Source organism: Aquila chrysaetos, chromosome 7 (assembly GCF_900496995.4).
Source record: "Aquila chrysaetos chrysaetos chromosome 7, bAquChr1.4, whole genome shotgun sequence".
Taxonomy (NCBI): domain Eukaryota; kingdom Metazoa; phylum Chordata; class Aves; order Accipitriformes; family Accipitridae; genus Aquila; species Aquila chrysaetos.
This window is the reverse complement of record NC_044010.1, coordinates 8,160,207-8,183,137: the sequence shown is the minus strand read 5'-3', so window position 1 is coordinate 8,183,137 and position 22,931 is coordinate 8,160,207. Positions and strand designations below refer to the sequence as shown.

Below are 22,931 nucleotides of genomic sequence, written 5' to 3'. Positions count from 1 at the left end.
GCTGTAACTTTTTCAGAGCAAGAAGAAAAGGATGCCTTGTGTTACAGAGCCGGAGATCTTGAAAACAGCTCTAAAAATGAAGAGATAATGTAATGAAAATTCTTTATTTGATGTTTTCAAATATACTTGAGAAAAAGATAAAAACTGATCACCACTGGACTTTGTATCTAAGTGTTCAAAAGCATTAAATTTAATGCATCTCTCTTTCCACCCTTGTGATAATAGACGTATTTTGACACCCGTACACAACGGCACAAAAATAGAAATTAACAGATAATGTGGTTCAGGGCTTCCTGGTTTCACAAAACTTATGGATTTGTAAAAGAAAAATTAAGCACCAGTGGCTTCTTTCCACCACATTGAACAAGGCAAGATGTTTTTCCCACATCTTAACCATTTTGGAGCAAAGTTAAAATGACCAGATATGTATTTAACTGACTACACTCCTGCTAAAGGTGCAAAGGCTGCCAACTCTGAAAACCTTTGTGGACTTGCTGGCAAACATACGTGTACAACATACTCCACATACATGCTAGATCACTGCAGTAAACTATCCTCTCAAGACTCAAAATCTCCTAACTCTGAGAAGTAACCAAGCAAAATGGCACCATTGTAATTCACCTTCTGTTTCCATTGCCTTCCTAATTCATCTTTCCACTCAAGATACTGAGGATCTTTCACCTGCCTCGTTCCTGTGGGGTTTCTCTGTACAAAAAACATTTACATCCAAGCAGCTATACAAATGGCTTGTCTTGTCAACTCTAATTAATATGCCACTTTAGTTTTGCCTCAATATAAAACTAAAAGTGCAAAAATAGGATGTATAAAGAGAACTGTGACAAAACTGCTAAAACAGTTCAGTGTTTCTATCCCCCTCCCTCAATATCTGAAGCTGCAACTGGGCACCGAAACAACTACTACTTCTACTCCAAGAAACAGTAATTGAGAGACCTGAAAAGATTTCCTCTTCACACTTAAGAAACATTTGAGGTCTTAGGATCACCCAATCTAAGTCTGGGAAAACCACAAATGGATCACTGAATACGAGGAGAAAATGCCATTTAGGGATGAAAAGTAAATTAACCTTTTGCAAATCTGGAATAATTTTACAAAATATTTATTTACAAGCTTTGTTTAAATGCCAGCCCAAGATCAACAGTATTAGTGTAATATTACTGACAGCATCACGCTGGGCAGCTTTTACAACCATCATCTTTTTTGAAACTGGGACAGATGAGTTATCTGCTAACAACCTTTTACAGAAGCATACCAAGTTTTTCCAAGTTCCCTTTTCCACCACTAATAACATTCCTCAAGGATGTATCAAATGGTTATCTCCCACAGCACTTCAAGTAAAGAACCAAGAAAATCAGTATATTGTTTGAAGAAATGGTTCTATCAGAAGAACCACTGTGGGAGAGAAAAGTTTAAAAAGAGAATCCATGTGGCATCATGCACAATACATCAAATTTCAGCAAGACTGATGATCCAAAGATCAGTAGCTGGCAGGATTATCATTCTGATGAATACTATACCAACCCTGGATGACAAAAGCTCCTCCTTGAACTAAAAGCAAATTTGGAAAGAACTTCAAAAATCTGGGAGGGAGGTTTAGAGGGGGGATTAACAAGGGAAGTTATGAAGTCGGGAGAAGAGTGTTTAATAAAGTATATAGATGATCTGACCATTGATTTTATTTTTGTTTTTCAGTATGTAAATGACACATAATCTCTGGGATATGGTTAATAAGGTAGTAGTCTCCTGTGATTTTGCTGGAGCTGAATTGAGTTTTCACATCATAAAGAATGCAGGAATGCTAAAATGTAATACATTTATTTAAAACTTTTACTGAACAATGAAAAATTTTAACAAAAACAAAGATATCCACACAGAACAGAAAAAAAAAACCTGAAAATTTTTTTTTTTTTTTTTTATACTACAATTAACAAAACTGATGTAATGCAGTCTTGCCAATGAAAGGCAAACTTTGGCGTAAAGCAAGCACTGGAAAAATATTTCTTAAAAAAAAATAAAAAACAACAACCCAACAACAGAACACACACAACCAACCTACCAAACAAGACAACCTCCAGACTTTGCCTCTGAAAAAGGAAAAAGTGTCAAGTTTGAACCTGTCTGATCCTAATTTATAGGTCATTTTACAGAAAGGTGGATTCACAGTATTGAAGACCAGAAGGGCTCTTTTAAATATGATTTCTTGTATACCACAACTACTTACAGCTGGCTAGTCACAATTCTAACCACAGGGAATTTAGGATATTGCATTAAATTTAACTTTCCAGAAAGTTTTCAGGCTTGATTTAAAGGTATCTTGAGAGAGACAATTTTTAACTATTTCTAAAGCTAGCATGCTTTAAACACTTGGAGAGGATAACAAACAAACAAAAAAACCCCACCAAACCCACTGTTTCTAAGATATTCTTAAAAAATACACCTACTTTATTTATGGCATATGGGTGAATTCCTTATTATTCAATATTACTGTTGCCAAGAATGACACAACTAAGTTCATAAACTTTATTCAGCTTACATAAAAACACTTACTAATGCAACAGCTATGTATGCTATCATAACAATGGTGCAGAACTGGAACTTTCCTAATTGTGTTACCCTTCGAAAACAAGATGCATGGAATTTCTACTAATAGGACAGAAGTTCACTCAGTCAAAAACTTGAAACTTAATACTTTCAGTAAGGTACTCAGAACAGAGGTTCTTAAGATCAGCAGTCAAATAATTTTAAGAAAATAATGACTACCTGAGTCAAAATGCAGAACACCCCTATCGTACACAGAGACCAGTAAACAGGCCAAAACATCCTCTTCATGTCAGCAAAAATTAAAAGCAAGCACATCTGACAAGTACATATTCAGCCCCCATTTACACATATTCTGCTTCCAGGAATCCTTCTTCTTCAAAAGGATTTACCTTATTAAAACAATTGCCAATAGCTGCTAAGAATCCTTGCACTTCTAATGGTTCATGCACTTAGTATTATATTGTACATTGTTACCGTAAAAGTATTTCAAATGTTTTATAGCTAGGGAGGTCAACTCAAATCACAATCTCACTGCAAACTCGCAACAAAATATTTAGAAGCATGAGTTGTCACTTAGTGTCAAAGATAAACACTGATGTGCTTGATTTTCAGGGTGCAACTAATGTCACTAAAGTCAAAGGGATAACTAACCACTGAGCTTCAGCACCCATCAGCTGTTTACAGACTGCTAACTCACGGTAAATTATTTTTATTCCAGTATTTGCAAAGAAAAAATAATCTAACCCAAACAGAACTGACAACTATAAACACAGACATTTTGTAAGAAATGCCAACACGAAGCATCCAAATGCCATAAGCATTATCAACTGCCTGCGTATCAATTCCAAGATCCAACTGATTGAAATAACTGAGATACCAGTAGCTAAACAGGTATGAACTATCTGCCTTAAATTCATTTTTTAAGAGTTTAGCAACCATAAAGAAATGTTATCCTTTTACAACTCTTCACCAAGGGAAACTAAGTGGTGATGCAGGGCAACAGCAGAAATTACATGCCCCAAAATAAACAGCACAGGTTAAACATTTCTTACTCATCCAAGGGTCCGTGTTTGTTTTCTTTTTCAAACACTAGACAAAGAATTCTTCAAACAAAAACCATTTTCAAAATTAATGCTATTCTGTGGTCCAAATGTCAAATCACTATCACATTTTCAAGTATAATTTTTAATTCAAATAACATAAAAAGTGTTCAAATATAAAGCAACAAGCTCAACTAGAACATGAATAGCACAGCTCAAGCTGTTTGCCTCAAATAATGGAAGGCAAAGCATAAAGCTTAGCAAAATCTGGTATTTCATTCTTACCACATTAACGAACAGGCTTCACAGACAATAAGCCACCACTCTGTATAAAAAACAGCACTAGAAATTCTACAGATCCTACTTTAACACAAGTCCCTACCTGGCCTTTTACATTAACATTACTACTGCTCCTCCCCGCCCCCCATCCTCCCTAACTTCAGTTTAGTAACAAATCCACAGTCTATGCTTGGACAATCATTTCAACTATACCACTATTTAAAACAAAGGACCACGGATGTTCCATAATATTTGATTAAAGAAAGTAATCTAAAAGCAACTCTTAACCAGAAAATGCAGGAGGAGAGGGAAATCCTTTGACTACAAAACAAATTGCAGGTAATCCTAACTGCTTCTCCAAAGCACGGGGTGCAGCTACAAAAGTGGGGGTGGCACGCAGTAGCTTATTCAAAAACCTTTCAAAATATGGATAAAATAACCAATATAGAAACATTTGCCAAAACGTTGAGCAGCAATTCCAACAAGGATTGCATTTGAACTGATGATTATCTGAGCTATCAAAGCTGATGCATTCAAGGCAGCACTTAACTAGCTGATGACTGAAATGATACAGAACAGCAGTGATCACATTAAAAATCTAATGCATCATTTCCCAGAGCATAAAGCAGGTGGCAGAATTGCAGAAAAGGAGACCGATTATTTTTCTCTTATGCGAATAACATTCCTCCAAATCTTGAAAGCTGAACATCTCCGTTCAGTAACAGGAAAATAATTTTCCTAAAGACCGCACTAATATGCTAGGAGGTCACTGGCTCGAGATGCACGCGGTAATAGCATACAAGCTTCTGAAAGAACATTTATGCTACCTTTCTAACACTAGCTCAGATACTTGATAGTTATAGCCGTGTACACACACACACACATATATAAAACCAATGTGCACTGTACTGCTTAAATCCAAAGCAAAATGCAATACATTCTGGGATCAAGTATGAGAACTCTAAGAGTGTTTACACAAAATGGTGATTCCTGCTTTCTTTAGAGGAGTGGACTAGGCTACCACAACCTCAAAAGGCTCCCAAAGATGGAGCTGGGCTCAACAGAATCAGTACTGCAAGGCAACCTCACAGAAAGGACAGCTCTGCAGAACACATGTATGTACCTTCTGCCCACCAGACCCACTTAACCTCTTCGAATAAGGTTCAGTAACTGGAGGAGGAAAAATAACTTTGCTGAGATTCTTGTTTTCAAAAGCAAAGAATTTTCACTATTTTTAGGTCTATACTTCCAACACCAGCTCACTTCCCCCCAGGAACATCATTCCTCCACACAATTCTCTAGAGCACTGCTCCTCCTCCTCACTACATCTATCTTCAAGGTGCAATGCTGGGAAGTGAAAAAGAGCATCAGAAAACCTGAATCAGCAGACATGTCAGCTAAGCCTGGCAGAACTTTAAGCCCCGGTCTTGAAAAATTCTTCCGTACTTCTCAGCACAAAGATGAAGGGGATTTGCCTCAGCACTCCTGCCTACATGGTACCAAATCCCTGAATCCTCAAGAGTCTGTATTCTGCACAATTGCATCTTCAAAGCACTCTGCATTCCTAAGTAAAACTGTCCTATTAGCAAAACCAAATAGTTCAATAGAGCACTGCCCTCTCCATCATAAAACACTTATTCTAATGTTAATCTGGAGGATAATAAATCTCTCATCCAAAGAGCTGGGGGTCTTTTGAATCAAAACAATTCCTTATGGGTTTAGCTGTGACTCTCTTCCTCCTAGATGAGCCCAGCCAAGTACAATGGATACAAAGGGCAATGAGACACCACCCAGTCTAATTTAGCAAGAGCAGAAAATGGCACTTGTACAAAGGGTAACACATGGCAATTGCTCATATGTGGTAGTGCGTTATATTCACATGCCAGGAGCTCTGCACAGCAGGAAAAAGACACCTGCAATGGGCTACCTTGGCAGCTGGAATCTCTGTCAGTCCCCTGTTCAGAAGGAAAGCATCTCTTCCAGGACATCTAAGGAAAAGCTACAGCCTGTCTCCCTCTCCCCCACTCTTGCCCAGCTGATGGATAAGTAGTTAGAGCCACCTTCTCTGTGCCCACTTCTTTCTCCCCAAATCAAGCCACCTCTCTTCCAAACCTGTGGTTGGAGGACACTGTTAGATCCTTTCAGGCTTGAAGTTCACAATTGGAAGGTTATCTTAGTGACCAAAAGGGAAAGACAGTTATTTCCAAGTCTGAAACAAAGTTTAAGGAAACAAAGTTCACAAAATCACACAGCTAGTTCTAGTCTTCCCACCTGTCCCATGAAATTCTGAACTCAGCATACTGCAAGCAAAATGCACCAACTTCGGTGACAAAAGGCACCAAGACACCGCTGCACAGTAAGTGGCCAGGAAGTCACAACACAGTCACTACAGTTGTTTGTTTCAGTCACCAACATCTGAGTGATCATGAAGTATTTCAGATCCTACAGAAAGGCAGAGGCTAGGCTGATGGATCAGCATGTGCCTTATTCTGGACTGACCACAGTCAAAGCCACCATTGTCTACTGCCTTGCTGGATGGACAAGCAGAGGTGAGACCAGGAGCGCTGCGGAGAGAAGGGGAGGGCACACAGAGGAACTGAAGAAGGACAGGGAACACACAACAGATCCAGAAATGCTGCAGTTCAATCACGTAACTAAAGGCCATGGAAAACCATTTCATTAGGCTCAATGTACACAGAGCCATTAGTTCTTTCGCTTAGCTTTTCAGATCATGGTAACTCAGCATCATACATTCAAAAATTCTTTTTTTCTGCTACACTGAAGCAAACATTTTTAAGCTACAGCAATGAATCACTTTCTTGAACTTTCTTCAACGAGGTTTGAGTATATAACAATATCCTTATGGGTTGGTATTTGTTTAGAACAAAATGCAGCAATCACATTCAAAAACAAGCATCCAATTTTTTTTTTTTTTTTTTTTTTTAAAGAAAAAGTTGCAAACAAATCTGCTTCAAATCACTTGGGTATCCCCTTCAAAAACCCAAAGTTTATTTTTAACTTAAGGCTTTATTCCAGTTTCATATGCAAACCAGTAGCCACTAGGAATCCCAACAGATGACTACCAAACTACACGTGTGATAACAAAGTTCTTGCTCCGCAGACCCTACAATCTTCATACCTTCAAAATAACTGAGACATTACTCAACTCCTATTTTGATGAAAGCTAAGCAACCATTTCCCTCTTAGCTGTTTTATAATGTTTCTCTACATCCAAAAAAAGGTTAAACTTAACTAGCAAACAGGCCATATTGAATTTATGTCAATAGCTGAACATCTGTTAAGAGCACTGTTTCTCAAAATGCAATCCACAAAGAGCAGGAAGCGTATATGGTGCTGGCTTGCTTTCATTCACACCTGCTTAATTACATGAAAAACAACTAAAACACTTTAAGTATTTTTCAAATATCAATTTCCTTCCAACCAGGAGCTAGAGTCACTACAGAACTGTTTCAAAATCAGAAGAGCTGACTTGCACAGCCATGGGCTGGACAGTCCCCGATGCATGCAACTGTATGAAATGCAGCACTGGGTACTTTTCTGTTGGCGCCTTTTTCAGTGTTTCTGAAGGTGTTCAACCTCATACAAAACGCTCATATTTTCCAATACAGAGAGACACTCAAGTTCAAGACTTTGACCAACGAATGTTGAATTACATACATGGAGTGATTTTCAATATGATAGACTGAAAAAAATCCCACCCGAATCCTACAAGATAATACAGTGGGCTACTAAGTGAAAAGCATATTCACCACAGCAGTACCTGCGCTTTTTCATTCCTCAGTTTGCAGCTATCTGGAAGGGGAAGAGAAGAACATCTGACCCAATATTCAAAACAAGTTTCACATTGACCAAAACCATATTGTTATTTTTAAACCAGTTCATACTAGGGAGGTGCTCTACAGAAAAGCATGTGAGAAATGAAAACACTCTATCTTCAGAACAAGATTTAAATACCACAGTATGCGAGGCTTAGAGCTGCTGAACAGTGGAAAAGAAAACGTTGCTTATTAACACAGGATCAACCTCTGTAACATAACGAATGAGGCTAGGTTCCTACATAGTATCCCTTACAGTGTTTTTGTAAAAGAGCTTAAAAGCAACTTTAACTGTGGAATTTCCTAAGCCTTGGGTACTTTCATTGGCAATCAACATATTCTCTTAGAAGCCTGTGCATCTATTTAATACATTAATTTATTAACAGCTTTGTGCAGAACCTTCATGAGCAAGACAGCAATTTCATTTCTGTATGGGACTCCTTACCCAAATTAGAACTATGCCAGCATTTAAAGATACAGGATATGGGCTCCCCAACCTTCTCTGGAATAAGATAAATGAGAATATTTTGGCAAGGAAACAGTCCTTCACAAGCAGAACTTTTCTTAGATGCTCCAACAGTTTCTCATACTGAAGAGCATTGTATTCAACAACACCAGAGACTCTAACCTTAAAACAAGCTCTGCTTTTTGTTACCAAATAAAATGAAGCTTGTCAATAAAGAGGTTCCCCTCCTGCTCAAAAGCGAGACTTCTGTGCAAACTTCAAGCGTTAAACTAGACGGACACTATAAATCGAAATCCTGGGTAGGAGCTCTTCAGCCATTTCTCAGAGTACAGTAAGATAAAGCGAACAGCTTACCTAAAAGCCTGTTGTCCACGCAGTCCCACTTCTTGCTGCATGGTCCCCACCCCCTCTAGCACACCTCTGACCACTCAGCTGAGCCAATTCAACTCAATAATCTGGAGGAAAATTATGACTCTTCCTCCTCACCTTCCCCCCTCCCCCCGCCCGCCCAATTATTTCAGTTTTCTCCCAGAATAACAAAATCAGTCTGCTCACCAAAAGGTCAGACAAGTGTCAGGTCAGCACAAGTATTTAGAGTGTGATGCTCCTACAGCATGAACTAACGCCTTGCTGCTGCCTGACTCACTCAGCAGCAGCCTTCAAAAGACTAAACGGTAAAATTGCCCAATTTCCTCTCAAAAGCAAATGGGTCTTCTCCTCCTCCATTATAAACTGAAACAAAACAAAACCAGGTACGCCAAATGCTTATTAGCATTAGCTTTGTATGCTTATAGGAACATATTTAAAATTAAATGCAATTAGCTGGAAATAAGATGAAAAGGTAAGTCGACGTGACTAGCTTGCTCTATGGACACATCTCTGACCTTTTTCCATTCAAAAAATTAATTAAAATGTATGCTTAACAGTACAGTGCATATATTTCCGATTCCCTTTGTGCATTTAAATGCAGCATTTGTGATATTCAAATACACTTCCATCTCTCTTTGAGATGTACAGAAAGTTATGTGAAAACAGAGTTGAATTCCCGAAATGAAGCAAGACCAGTGCAAGAAGCAAGCGGAATTGAAAACCATAAAATTTCTCTTCTCAACCCCTGTATTCACAGACGCGAAAGTTTCAAGATGCTGTCAAAACATTCACTCCCACCACTTTCTCCCAAGCATATGATCAAAGTGACAGTTACTGTGGCATCCTCTGATCTCCTGCCATGAAGTGACCAAATTGTACCTCGTAATTTTTAAAGTGCTAAAGCCTAATCAGCAATTCCACCCGGGGAGGAGAAATCTCGCCGATTTCTCTAAACAAAACAAAACACAACACTGTCTCTCCCACATTCCCGACTCTCACCCCTATATACGCTTCTACATACTGTCGGGCGCGGGTAAGTTTATTTGCAGAGCAAGCAGAATCTTCCCGTTACCCGCCTCCCACCACTTCACACAGAGCCTGCGGAGGAGAAGCCCGGGGGTCACCCGCGGCTCGGGCAGCCTCCCCCAGACTCGGGACGTCGTTCAAGACGACAAACCCCAGCAGACCCTCCGCCTTCGGACTGCCCCCGTGCTCCCCCAGCCACCTCCACAGCCCAGCGTCTCCCTCCCCTGTCCCCTCGGTCGCGCCCCGCCCGGCTGAACCCCCCCCCCCCCCCCCTCCCCCTGGGGCCGGAGCTGGGGGGCGGCGGCCCAGGCCCGGCAAACCGCCCCCACACTTGGGGGGCGTGGGGGCCGCCTGAGGGAGCCCCTACGCTCCCCGACGGGACGAGCAACCCCGCGGGGGGGGAGCGGGGACGAAGAAAAGGGGGTTCCCAAGAACGGGGCTCTTCTTTCGCCCTTTGTTGCCCAGAGAGGGGGCAGGCTCGGGGCGGGGGGCCACATGCCGGGCGGGAGACCGGAGGCGGGGGCTCCCTCTCCCCGCAGCCCGCTCCCGGAGGGTTGGTTTCCCTCGCCCGCCCGGCCGCCTCCCCTCTCCCCGGCCGCGCCGGGCAGCGGGGCTCGCCCGCCGCCGCCCTGCCCCTGCCCGCCCGCTCTCGCACCCACCTTTCTGCGCCCGGGTGCCCGGCGGCAGCGGCAGCAGCAGCAGGAGGAGGAGGAGGAGGAGGAGGAGGAGGCGGCTGAGGCGGAGCAGAGGGGCCGCCTGCCGGGTCCCCGCGGGGAGCGGCCGCCCCGGGCTCACCATGCCCCGCGGCGTGGCCAGCGCGGCCGGCAGTCCGAGGGCATCGCGGGCTGCGGGGCGGCCGGGCCGGGCCGGGCCGCGTCTCTGCCCTGCGCCCCGCGGCCGCCGGCGGGACGCGCCTGCGAGCCAGCCAGCCAGCGCGCGCCGCCAACCGCCCCCTGCAACCGGCCCAACCGCTTCCGGGTGCGCGGCGCGGCCCCCGGCGGCGGCGGCGGCGGCGGCGGGACCGCTCCGCTTCCTGCTGCCGCCCCCCGCGGGCCGCCGAGAGGCAGCCCCAGGCGCCGGGGGAGCCGCGGGGTCCCGGCGGCGGCCCCGCAGAGCGCGGCGGCCCGTCCCCGTCCCCAACCGCGCCCGGGGCGCTGCGGGGGCGTGCGGGGCGGCGCCTCCGGGGCGGCCTGCTCGGGGTTAACGGCCCCGAGAGTGAGTCCCCGCGGGCGTCAGCCCCCCTGAATTTCCTCGGTATTCCACCTCCGGCCTCCTTGCCGAGAATAGTTCACTTTTTTTTTTTTTTCCCCCCAAAGTAGAGATGAAGTGAGGCAAAATTGCCTGGAAAAACAAAACTCCTTGGAAACACGAGTACGGCTGTTGCTAACAGAAGAGGATAAACTGGAGTCATAGACCTCCGCACGCAAATGCTAATTCAGCTCTCGAAAAGCAAGGGATTGGCTACGAAGTCCCAAGCCACTGCAGTTTTAGTTCTCGTCATCTAGCGTTTGAACATTTACAGTGTGCAATCGGAGAGGCTCGCTTTAGGAGGCTAAATTCACCCGTGGGGAATAGATACTTTAAAAAAAAAGTAACTTTGAAGTCTTACAACAAGAAGGCAAAACAGCACATTTACAGAGGCTTACGGTAGCTGTTATTGTACTGAATTAGTTCCCCCAGGTTGTCAAGAAAGCATATGGGGGGGGGGGGGAAGCACCCTAAGCACCGGTAGGATCAAAGAATCACCTTTGTAATACCATCATCATCATCATGGAAGGGAGCACCTCGTTACATATTTTTCAGTGGTAGATGAAAGGAATGTAACTTTCAGATGCTGACAAAATGTTACCGTGCCCATGCTCCCACAGCCGCAGTCCCAGCCCAGCTTCCTCCCCGCAAGGTCGGAGAGACGAGAGGAAGGGTGGGAGCAGCACCCACACAAATATCATTTCACATTTCTTTCAGCTTCAGAATTGAAGCCTTCTCAGCCCTCCACTGACCACGCTCGCTCTCACCACAAAGCAGAAGGGACTTGGGACTCCAGAGCTTCCAAAGATTATCCGGTCTACCAGTACAGGCCTCATGGTTCATCCTTTCTGCTGTGGGGCTGTTGCAAGTCAACCCCGTGTCCTGGTGGTGTCCGGCTCCAGCGGTTCCACTGCAAAAAGTGTCTTAAGGAAGAAATTGTTCTCCACTTCCTCTCCCGAACAGCCCTGTGACACAGATACTGCTTTCCTGGCCAGTGGTGTCCTGCGCTGACTCCACCAAAATGGCAGGAAAAGCATCTCGGTAATCGGTCTTACCCAACCCACAGAGTTGCTTGAAGAACTATTTAGATGATGTTTACTAATTGTTTTAGCATTACTGTTCCTTGTTAAGATGCTGAAAACTGAACCATGTCCAAGTCTATGCTCAGGGTTTATTAAGGCTTTTTTCACAAAGAAACATGCAGAGTGTTATCTCTCCTTCCTTGAGCATATCAACCATACCACTTGTGCCAAATCATGGAAGAATCCAGGATAGACGTGGTTGCTCAGACTACAGAGAGCAAAATTTTGATGCACATTTTTTGCTTGTTTGGCTCACAGTTGTGCCACAGCTGCCAGAAGGTAGCTTCTCCTACATTTAGGGAATGTTAAACATGAGGATTTTAGTACATTTCATATTTTTCCCCTTTTGAAACATTTTTAGTAACACACAAAGAGACCCCAATAAAAGCAAAGTCAATGGAAGGATATCTGAGATGAGGTTGTTTTAAGTCAGCTTGTAAGATGTAATAGTCACAAAGACATCCTGCAACACGTAATGGAAGATGGATCAAAAGTAATTTATATGCGTTCCTTTGTCTTCCATTCACCAGACGCAGAAGTTCGTGTCACAGGTCACGTGAAGCAGTTATATCACTACAATAGCATCCTTTCTGTACTACAGAAAGCACATTCCTAAGATCACTAATCATTAGAGGTATTTGTTGTGTACTGGAAAAATCAGTCCTTGAGTAATTTGTGGCTTAGTAGTGCCATGCATTAACAGGAGCATCTGAACATCCTACACATAAATCAGTAACAGTCTCTGGTGGACCTGACAGAGGTTTCCTCCTGTGTTATTTTCTGTTGGGCAGGCTGTGTGGGGTGTTTTCTTAGCTTGATTTGACTGTTCTAAAGGTTTTTATTTTTCCATGTAAAAAGGATATCTGGATCTGCAAGAGGGTTGATTTCTAAAAGGGGTGTGATAACTTGCAGAATTCCTAAAAGCAGCCAGAGGCCAAATTTGCTTAATCTGTCTCGGAAGTTTGTCCCAAAGCCACATTCCCTGACCACAAATGGTTTATGTGGAGCCCTAGGTTACATATTTTGCAAAGGGAACACCATCCTGATGGAAGTGGTGACAAACTATGAAAGGTTGTATACACTAAAAGCCTTAAAGATTTATGGAATCTACAGAGCCAAAGAATTAGGAACACAGTTCCATTAGCAATGCAACTGTTTGGATGGCTTGTCTTGATACACGCTTTTTATGCAACAAAAAAATCTGAAGAATCGGATAAATCCAGATGGTCTCCCTGGCTTTCAGAATCTTCCTTCTTCTAAGAAGATTTCAGCACAAAATGAGTTTAAATAGACCAGCTGCAGAGTACTGCACATTTCAGTGTGTTAGAGTTCCCAGGCATCTCCTCTGGGGGAAACAGAACTGTATAATAAAGACTCCATTTTAGTTTGTGACTTAGAACTGTCCTTGTCATCAAATTGAAACAGATACAGAATTAAAATATTGTGGGAAGCAAAACCAAACATAATATCATATGATACCGATATCATAAGGCAAGTTGCCAACACATCTTAAGAAATCAGCACAATTTTTTTTTTCAAGGTGGTAAGAGAGAAGGTCAAACCAACTTCTTACTGCTGATAGAAGAATGCTTAGCCAACTAAGCATTTCTGTAACGTTTCCTTCCCATTGCGAGTAACTTCTAGAGGTAAATGAAACCATCATCTCCATCTGGTTCTCTCATTTCCCTTGAGAGGCTTCTGATGCACAAGGCTTCTTTCACATCGTCGCTCTCTAGCTTTTACATTCTTTTACTGCATTTCGAAAGCTGAATTCAGCTGGAGGGCAGGGCTGCTTTTCAGGGGGAGCTCCACAGTCTGGAGAAACAGGCTGATGTGAACTTCCTGGAGTCCAAAAAGAGCAATCGCAAGGTCTTGCCTCTGGGAAGGAATAGCCCCGTGCAACAGTACAGGCTGGGGGCTGTTTGGAAGCAACTCTGCAGAAAAGGACCTGGGCGTCCTAGTGGACAATTTGAATATGAGCCAGCAGTGTGCCCTTGCAGCAAAGGCGGCCAACAGCGTCTTGAGCTGTATTAACAAGAGGGCCAGGGAAGTGATCCTTCATAAGACTTCATCTGAGTACTGTGTCCAGTTTTGGGCTCCCTCCAGTACAAGAACAATTTTGACAATGGGAGAGAGTCAATCAGAAGGCTTCCAAAATGGTCAGGGGCTAGAGAACATGATGCACATAGAGAAGCTGAGAGAGCTGGACATCTTCAGCTTGGAGAAGAGAATGCTAAGGGGAGACCTTGTTGCTGCCTATAACTACCTGACTGCAGGACAGGATGGGAAGATGGAACTAGCCTCTTCTCAGAGGTGCACAGTGATGGCACAAGAGGCAACTAACACAAGTTGCAACATGGTAAATTCCATATTCCAGATAAAAGGGGGGAAAAATACCATGAGTGTGGTCAACCACTGGAACAGATTGCTCAAAGAAGTTGTAGAATCTCCATCTTTGGAGGTGTTCAGGACTCCCCTGGATGTGGCCCTTATCAACCTGATCTGATTAGACCTGTTTTTGTCTTCCTTCATGATATTAACACATTAGATCTTTGCTAGCTCCTCCACCTTCTTATTCCTTAAATCTCTAAAAGTCACATATGCACCAGATTTTTTCTGTGACAGTAAATACAAAGGCCCACCCACCCAGCTAAATACAAGTGCTGTATGTGTATCTACAGGCCACATGTCTCCTTTTTGATGTCAGCAGACACCTGAAGGTTATTACTAGCACTGTTCCCAGATAATCACTCGTGAGCAAGTCCAGATCTGTACTCAGGTTCACAGTTTCTCTCTGCTATCCATTGAATTATTAGATCACTTTACCTCTTTTTCCAGAAAAATTCCACTGCTTATGGTGGAATTCCAGCCAAAAGAATTATGCTATCTGCTTAATGAGCATATTTTTAGAGTTGTTTAGATTACAGCTACAGTGGCAGTATAGTCAAATTTGGCTGATAAATACAGAGGTCTTAACACCAGAGAAACAAGAGACAAATGCCTCGCTATTGCACTTTAACTTTGTGGAAGTGCTTTCTAAAAAGTCCAGTATGTAGGTTAGATCTTGCAATCTGCTGAGACGTCATACTTCAGTGTGCAAATAATTTTAAGCATATAATACTCAAAACTAAACTAAATTGCAGAATTTTCTTTAGCCAAAATGTTTTCTAGAATTTACAAGGCTTTAACAAGAATAAAGTTCACTCCAGAGTGAGGGACCCGAGTAAGGTCTAATACTCTGTTTTAGTTCTTCCTAGTATTCTTGTGAAGCTGTGTTGGACTAAACACTCCTGGACACAGTGAACCATCCAGCAGATATATTGAAAAAGCAAACTTCTTTACCACAATACAGGGGTGTCTTGGTGCCACTCTAAGAAGATCATTTAATGTTAAAGGAAATCTTTATCTTCCGTGTTCATTAGGTAAGTAGCCCTTTTACCTGAGAGTGGATAGATCCAGTGTGCTGCCCATGAATAACTGGACCCCGGTCAGCAGGCGGGTTTGACGTATGCCATGGAAAAAACATGCCATCTCTAACACTGTCCGGGCTTCATAGTATATAAAAGGATTATTCATTGAAATACAGCTTTATAACTTAACAGCTACAACAACACTAGAACAAAACCCCACCCTTTTCTTACTATTTTTAATTGTTAAAGTATTTTAATTAAAAAAGAAACTTTTATTGAAAAAGCTATTCATCTCCTTTGCCATAATTCTGCTTGTTGGAAAACACATTTTAATGAATGGTTCCATAGTATTTTAAATCAAATATCCAAAGAAAACCCATTAAAAATTGTGGGTAATTTAAGCTATCATGAGTTCTATGGAACAGAAACATCTCTGGAGCTTCAGGAGTTTACATGCTATTTCAAATGTTATTTTATTAACTGTTGTTACTACTAACCTACAGCCAAGCTGAATGGTTGGTGCCTGATCTTGCAAACACTTCCAGAATCCTCCAGTATGCTCTGTGGCATTAGCTAAATGCGTGGTACTAAAAGACTGCAGGATCTAGGTCTTAGGATCTAGCTTTTGTTGCTCTTGGCTACTCATTTTCATCTCATTTGGGATTTTTTTGTTATAGCTTTCAGTAAAAATCCTTCTACTCCTCTCTTTAATTTTTTCTTTGTTCCCATTTTAATTGCCTATTATGCTGATTTTTTTTAAGAATAACAAAGTCCCAGTTGCAGAATGGATTTGATTTCATCCTTTTAGAAAGGAAAATGAGTATTGATTGTATATTATTGATATCAAAGTATGTAATTAATCTCATCCTCAGAAACACATTTACAAAACCACCATGATATATTTACCTAAGATTAATTTTTAATTCACTTCAGATAGGAGCCTCATGATTGTACATAAAGCACGTTTATTTGACACTCTAGAGTTATTTGGTTGCTGATTGGTTTGTGTTTTAGAAGAGAATAAACACATAACATTTAGTTCTGGGTTATTTTGGTAAGAAACATCTGTTAATTTTACTATGCCTAAAGTCATTATCAGAGAAAAATGGTAGCATAAATTCCAAGAACAATTATCTTTTACATTTTTACTGCATTGTTTATGTGAAACAATTCAGGGCTGCTGGGGAAAAAAATTAAGCTATTTTTTGCTTATTTAAACATGGTAACATATAGAAGGAAAATATTAGGGAGGATCTCATACTGCCTCCTACCCTTGAACGAGTTCATGTTTATTGGATCAATGCCCAGTACTACTAAGATCCTTCAAGTAAAAACAGTTAGAAAAACGTTAAAGATGAATTGTGTCTCATAACTATGGGTTTGGTACTCTTAAATAAAAGCTGTATTTTGAAGTACCAAGCAGTTTAAATTCCATGGATGCAGTGAATTCTATGGCTCAGTGAGAGCTGAAGGAGGAGACTATGATTACTACAGGATTAATTCAGCACATAAGCACATGCGGGATTTTAATCATGGGAATGAAGAGCACACGTAAGTCTGTAGCTATTTTGCTGAATCAGGAACCATGAGCCTGCTGATTCAATTATTTCCATAAATTTCATCTCTATTTTATACTTAATGTATTGTTCTCCACATTCTTTTCAATATTTTATATTTTTGTCAGGACTTTAGTTGCCTTTTTTAGGTTTGCTTCTTTTATGCAAACCCCAGGTTGAAACAATCTTTCACGACCTGTGCACCTCCTCCAAATTCTGTATCTTGCCTGGATAGTTCTAGTCCTCTTCTCTGCCTGCATCCTTACTCATTCTTGCTTCTGAATTACTTTAGTCACTGTACCAGGTTGAATCATAATTTGATTTTACACTGATTCCTGCTTCCAATCTCATTGACCAGCAGTAAGTAGAAAAGTTTTAGATGTCTGGCTCCTCAAAAGATTCAGGTCCTTACTGATATATTTACATGCTCGAGGACAACCGATCACATTTATGAAATTAGGAAAATAATTAAGAGCACCCTTTCTTTCACCCTGATGAAGGTGAAAGAGAGGAGTTAAGTGTCACATGTTTCAGGCCTTTATATCCAACCTAAAGAAAATACTATGTCCATACACCTATGTCAGAGAACAACTTAATGTTTAGTTGTAATATATTTGTGCCTAATGCTGTCTTACAGGGGAGCCTCAGATGTAAACAGAAACTTGAAGTGAGACTATAATGCTACAATCTGGCACCTGTGAAGACAATATCTGGAAGCTAAGATCCAAAAGGAAGAACTTCAAGCAAAATTTTCTGTTTCAGAAATAAAGGCATTCTTCTGTTTTTGCAGATGAGATTAGTAATCTCCACAGCAAATAAATTCATTTTTTTCAAGAGTTTATACTTTGCTTGCTCTTAAAATTGTCAATCAGAGCATGGGCATATTGGTATCAGCTTTGTCTCTTCCAGATAAAGAATTTGGAGAGCAGCCTAATTTTTTTTGTCTGATTGATTGTAGTCCCACCAAAGCAAACTGAGCTGAGCTGACCTGCAACCACATCAGTACTGTGATGAGTAAAATGATTTGTAGTGAAAAGAGGAGAATCAAAATGTGAAAATATATTCTAGAATCACCAGATCAATGATAAAAAGCCGTTTATATCTTTTGTACAGATTCAAGTAATGTGCTGCTGATGGACAGCCCTAACTGGTGCTGATGAAATACAGAGCTAGAACTGCAGGCAAAAATGACTCAGCTTCAAGAAAATTGGTGTAGCGTTTAACTGAAATAGCAGAGAATTGTAATTTTAAATGGGAGGAAAGCTAAAAATATTAAAAGCTGTAAAAGAAATACTGTACTATACTAATAAAGACATAGATGAAAATGAGAGCATATGATCAAGTTTAAAGAAGAAATAGGGCTGTTTTATTTGAAATCCAAGCTTTATGCATGGGGCTAATGCTTCTCCCTGGAGAATGGCATTGCCAGTTACTATAAACCCAGGAAATTTGTGGTGTTTTGTGTTGTTGCCAGCACTTGGATGACTGTGCAAGAGTTTCAAGAATCAAAAACCAAATTTAAAAAAAAAAAAGAGAGAGATAAAAGATGTTACAAAAGAGTAAGTTTCTGGCCATTATGATTGTGGAAGTAATTTTAAAAGATGGCCCAAATCAGCCAGCAAGTTTGATAAAACCAAAAGAGAAGAAAGACTCGCACTCCCTGACTCCACATCTTCTTAAAATAGCATTGTGTTTTCAGCCCTTGTGTTTTTTGAAATTTATGACTGGCAATACTCAGTTCCCTAGCTCCTTTCCATTTTCAGATATATGAGGCAAATATGACACACACTACCCTTAAAGTGCAACGCCACAGCTTCTCTGCCAACACATGCCCCAATGTGCTTCATGCAAGACTTCATGAGCAAGATGCTAGTTGCTAGGCGAGACTGCAACCTATTAGTGTCAATCTCTCCTGCGAATGAGATGTGACTTAGACAAATGTCAGTGAAAATTGATTTGGAGACAGTCATGAAGAACTTGGACAGGCAGTTGCAGCAGATGGGAAGAAAAAGGTTCACTAAATCATATCTTATTGGCAAACCTAAAGGGAAAGGGATTATCATGTTGATCATCAGAAGGTTAGAGCAGTAACTGACAGGCTTCCTGAAAGGAGGCACGGCTACATAGATGTGTGACTTTTTCCTGGGAACTCCTGGACTGTGTATGTGCAGTAGTTCTGTTAAGTGATAGAGCAGGCATGGCATCCTAGCCTGCTCTAACAAAAATGAAAGGTAGGGAATCCTGGTCAAAAAGGTTGAGTAGGAGTGTGGTCGATACTTTTCTGTTTATTTCTAAATGTTAGGAATAAAAGCCTGTAGCTGTTTTTGTACTGAGAAGGAAAATAGCATCTTACCAGAGAAACTGGAAATATATTCTAAGCAGAATGGCTCAGTAAAATGTTGCAGATCAGGAGGGTCTTTTCATTAGGTTTGGTGCTTAAAATAAGGCCACTAAGTACATGATTATATCTCAATGTAAGCAGAAATCTCCCAGCTTGGAGTCCAGTTCAGTCCAAGAGGGTGTCAAAAATGCGGATGGTTTTGCTGGCAAGTTATATACTGAAATATGAAGTCCAGTCTCTTAAACTTTACAGCAATGGGAGAAAGGAGATGAACTAAAAGAAACACTTTCACCAAGACAGTGAAATCCTTCTGTAGCCTCCTATACAAATTGTAACAATGAGAGTCCATCAGCAACACTAATATTTTTCTTTTGTCACCTCCAGTGTCTCTAGGCAGCACTAGGACCTTCATTTGTATGCCAGTGTGCAGAGAGTTCCCTAGGATGTATTTTATGTTTCAGTAACTGATTTACATTCAATCTGCTCTAATAAAGGCCAGATGATCACCTCTATTATGCAAACAAATGCATGGAGACAGCAAGGACGTCAGTAACTTGAAGCGGCAGAAGGAATAAGTGCCATTCTGTTCAGGGTGCTGCTTCTTTCTATCCCTTGACCTTTCAATAGCTTTCTTGCTTGCAAATTCATATTCAAGGGGAAGGGTACAGTCAACTGGAAGACGATGAATTCGGTTAGAAACCACTTTATGTCACAATTGAGACTCAGCTTACAGAGGGACAGATACACTGGGGATATAAAAGGTGTTCAATAAGTAAAAGTCTCATTACCTTTAGGCTTTTAGTGCATATACACTCTCAATAGTTTAAATGAACAGGCTTAAGATGCATTGGTTTTTAAGCCAGAGAAGGACTTATTTTAATGAAATGCAAGTAACGACGATATTTATGCTTAGGGAAAGAAATATAAACAACCTACATGCAATTATCAGGAATATAAACTTAATAGAGAAGATGGTCTAGTTATATTTATGTCTTTGTCATTTTATGTTTGTCTTTTTAAAGAGGTGAATGAAATACTGAATTAAATATTAGTCATACCCTTAAAAGCAGACAGTGAACCATGGACCTCCAGAGCTGAATCCATTCTCTTCAGCTTAAGCTAAATAACCAAGCTCCCAGGAATTTGTGGGACAAGAACAGTTAAAGGAAAAGGTTTTTCTGACCAGCAGAGTTGTGTCAATATAATTGTGCCATTCTAGCTGAAGTAGCTTACAGTCAAACACTTTATGCCATAAAAATGATAATATCATACTTCTAGTACTTAAATACCATAAATAGTCAAAATTATTTTATAAAATCTCATTTGAAGGATGTATACTGGACATTAATAGAGATTCACTTTGGAGCTAGTCCCTGAGCCTTAGAGATGGCTGTAAGACCCAAGAGCATTGTGAATATTTGTATCTTGCATCCATTGAAACAGATCAAGTTTTACCTGTATGGGATTAATGTGTAGGTTTTCTATTTTCTTTCTTCTTTTTGGCTAGACTGGAGAAAGAATTTTGGGGAAAAAAAGAAAAAAAAAACACATGGGAATTAACAAATTAATATATTAATAATTGCACACACATATATATATATTAAAATTAATACATCTGTAAATTAAATAAAATTAATAATTCCATTGGATTTTCAGAAGGTAGAGAGATAATAATTCTATTTCTATCCGTGAGAGCAGTCCCAAATCTTTGTCCCAGGACAACAGATAATGTAGGCTTACAGCCTCCATTTTGTAAACTACGTGAGAAGGGCCCAAGAGCCCTGGTTCTGAAAACGTCATGAACTTTGGGAAACTTCAAATCTGACTCAAACTTTGTGGCACAGGCCCATTTCTGAAATCTGTAACAATGCACTTGATTCTCTTCTGCCAGTGTCAAACAGATGTAGTTCTGTTTCAGTGGGTTCATTTCTGAAGTTTAGCCTATGTTGAAGGAAAATGCTTATGTATGGCTTATCATCTCTTCTCTTGCTAACATTTCCTTTTATCCTAGGGGTACTTACCCAGATTTTTTGGAAAAACTGTTCCCTTCTCACTCTGTATTGAGCTTGAAGTTTGTGGTTTCCATTTCAGACCTAAAGAGGGACTTGTGTGCCTGAAACATTCTTTCGTTACATCCCATTGACTTGATGAAAAGACGTTACCTCTCCCTACAGACTTCGCCTGCATGTCTGCTGAGAGAGAAAATGCAAGCTATAATGAGAGCAACTCACAGCTGGTTCAACCTGGAAACCCTCACAGAAAAAATTGCCCTTACAGTCAGCAGACATTTTGCCTAGTCTGACATGTCAGGTTTTGGCCTTGTACTTGTAATATAAAGCCCCTCCCAGAAGACCTGAATCAAAATATCTAAGATTAATCAATATCATATTTATGTAGGAAACAGTCTAAGAGACACTATTTGACCTTTTGGTAACTGACCTACTAACAAAAGCAAGGTCTCGCAGGATTTACCTCTTCATGCTCAGTGTGGGGCAACAAGCCAGTATAACATCTGCTTAGTATTCATTGCAAAGCAAATGTATAATGCTGAGACAATTAATCAGCTCGTCCAACTGAATAAAATGTCAAAAGCTGATGTAAGAAGCTTGGCTTTAAAAGCAAACATTTCATATGGATCTGCATGGGTTTATCTAATGATAGATTAGTTAACCCTGGAAGATGAAGAATGACTCCAGCCTAATGTTTGAGGGGGGAATGCATGTAAATCTAACAATGTACACAGAAAGATTGTAAAGAAATTAGAGATATGGGAACTAGTTCTACAAAAATCAATCACCTACCATTGGTGCCTCAAACTTCAGTATGTGATATTAAACAGAACTAATAAAAACCATTTTGTTTTGAGTCCTACTCACAGGTTGCAAGCTGAGCCTTAAAAGTAAGTTTTTTCATTCACAGAACTGCTGAACAGTAGGTAGCATTTCTTCCTCCTTCCCTTCTTTTGCTGAGCCACAGACAGTAACAGTACCTAAAAGACAGAAATTAGCTGGAATTAATCTCAGTGGAATAGGTGCAAAGCAGTGCAGCAGTACTTGAAATCTGGGGTTAAATTATGGGTGAAAACTGAGGAACAGTCAGTAAAGGGTGCTGTTACTTCCTTATTTAATGAGGAGTAGAACATCTGTCAGGGAAAGAGGAGGTAGGGAACACAGACACATGGAAGCTACAGATGGAAAAAATCTCTGCTAGCCAGCTTAAAAATGCAGGACCTATTCTATTGCTTTGTCAAATCTGCTTTCAAAAGTACAAGGCTTTTCTGCTTCCAAGATTCCCTTTGGAAGATGTCTCTGGACTGTCATGTATTTTGGTCTTAATATATTTTTTCCTGATAGCCTTTTTTTTTTTACCCTGAATTTCTTCCCGCAATTACCAGCACACCCTTTCGTAATACAATAAAAATTCACCTCCCTCAGTAGAATTCATTGCCTTTCTTTTAGGGTCAGATTCTGTTATGTCTTCTCAGAATATCGTGCCCTAAATTTGCCCCATTGGAAATTATCAGGATTATTCAAGGGGTAGGGTTCTAGCCTTAAAGAATAAAGTAGGCATTGCTAGAATAGGTACAATGTGTCTTGAAAAAAAATGAGACAAATGTTTTTTCATTGGGAAGAAAAGACTATATATTGAATAAATCAGCCTCTTCATCACTGTAAATCAGAGACTTGGTAAGGAGAGTTGCCATCATGTGAACTGAAAGA

At 40.8% G+C, this 22,931-nt stretch overlaps 1 protein-coding gene across 4 annotated transcripts in view; it reads right to left on the bottom strand.

Moving 5' to 3' along the window:
• Nucleotides 1–22,199, bottom strand: part of DCBLD2 (discoidin, CUB and LCCL domain containing 2) — a 58,100-nt gene extending 35,901 nt beyond the window's left edge. For 2 of the 4 annotated variants that reach the window (XM_030020144.2, XM_030020145.2), the window contains exon 1: nucleotides 10,235–10,660. In XM_030020144.2, the coding sequence (XP_029876004.1) occupies nucleotides 10,235–10,373 (139 nt within the window). In that variant the 5' untranslated portion in view covers nucleotides 10,374–10,660. Of the gene's footprint in view, nucleotides 1–10,234; nucleotides 10,661–20,667; nucleotides 20,721–22,084 lie in introns of those variants that run through there. The other 2 variants (XM_030020146.2, XM_030020147.2) reach the window with 2 other exon arrangements.
• Between the last annotated feature and the right edge of the window lie 732 nt (nucleotides 22,200–22,931).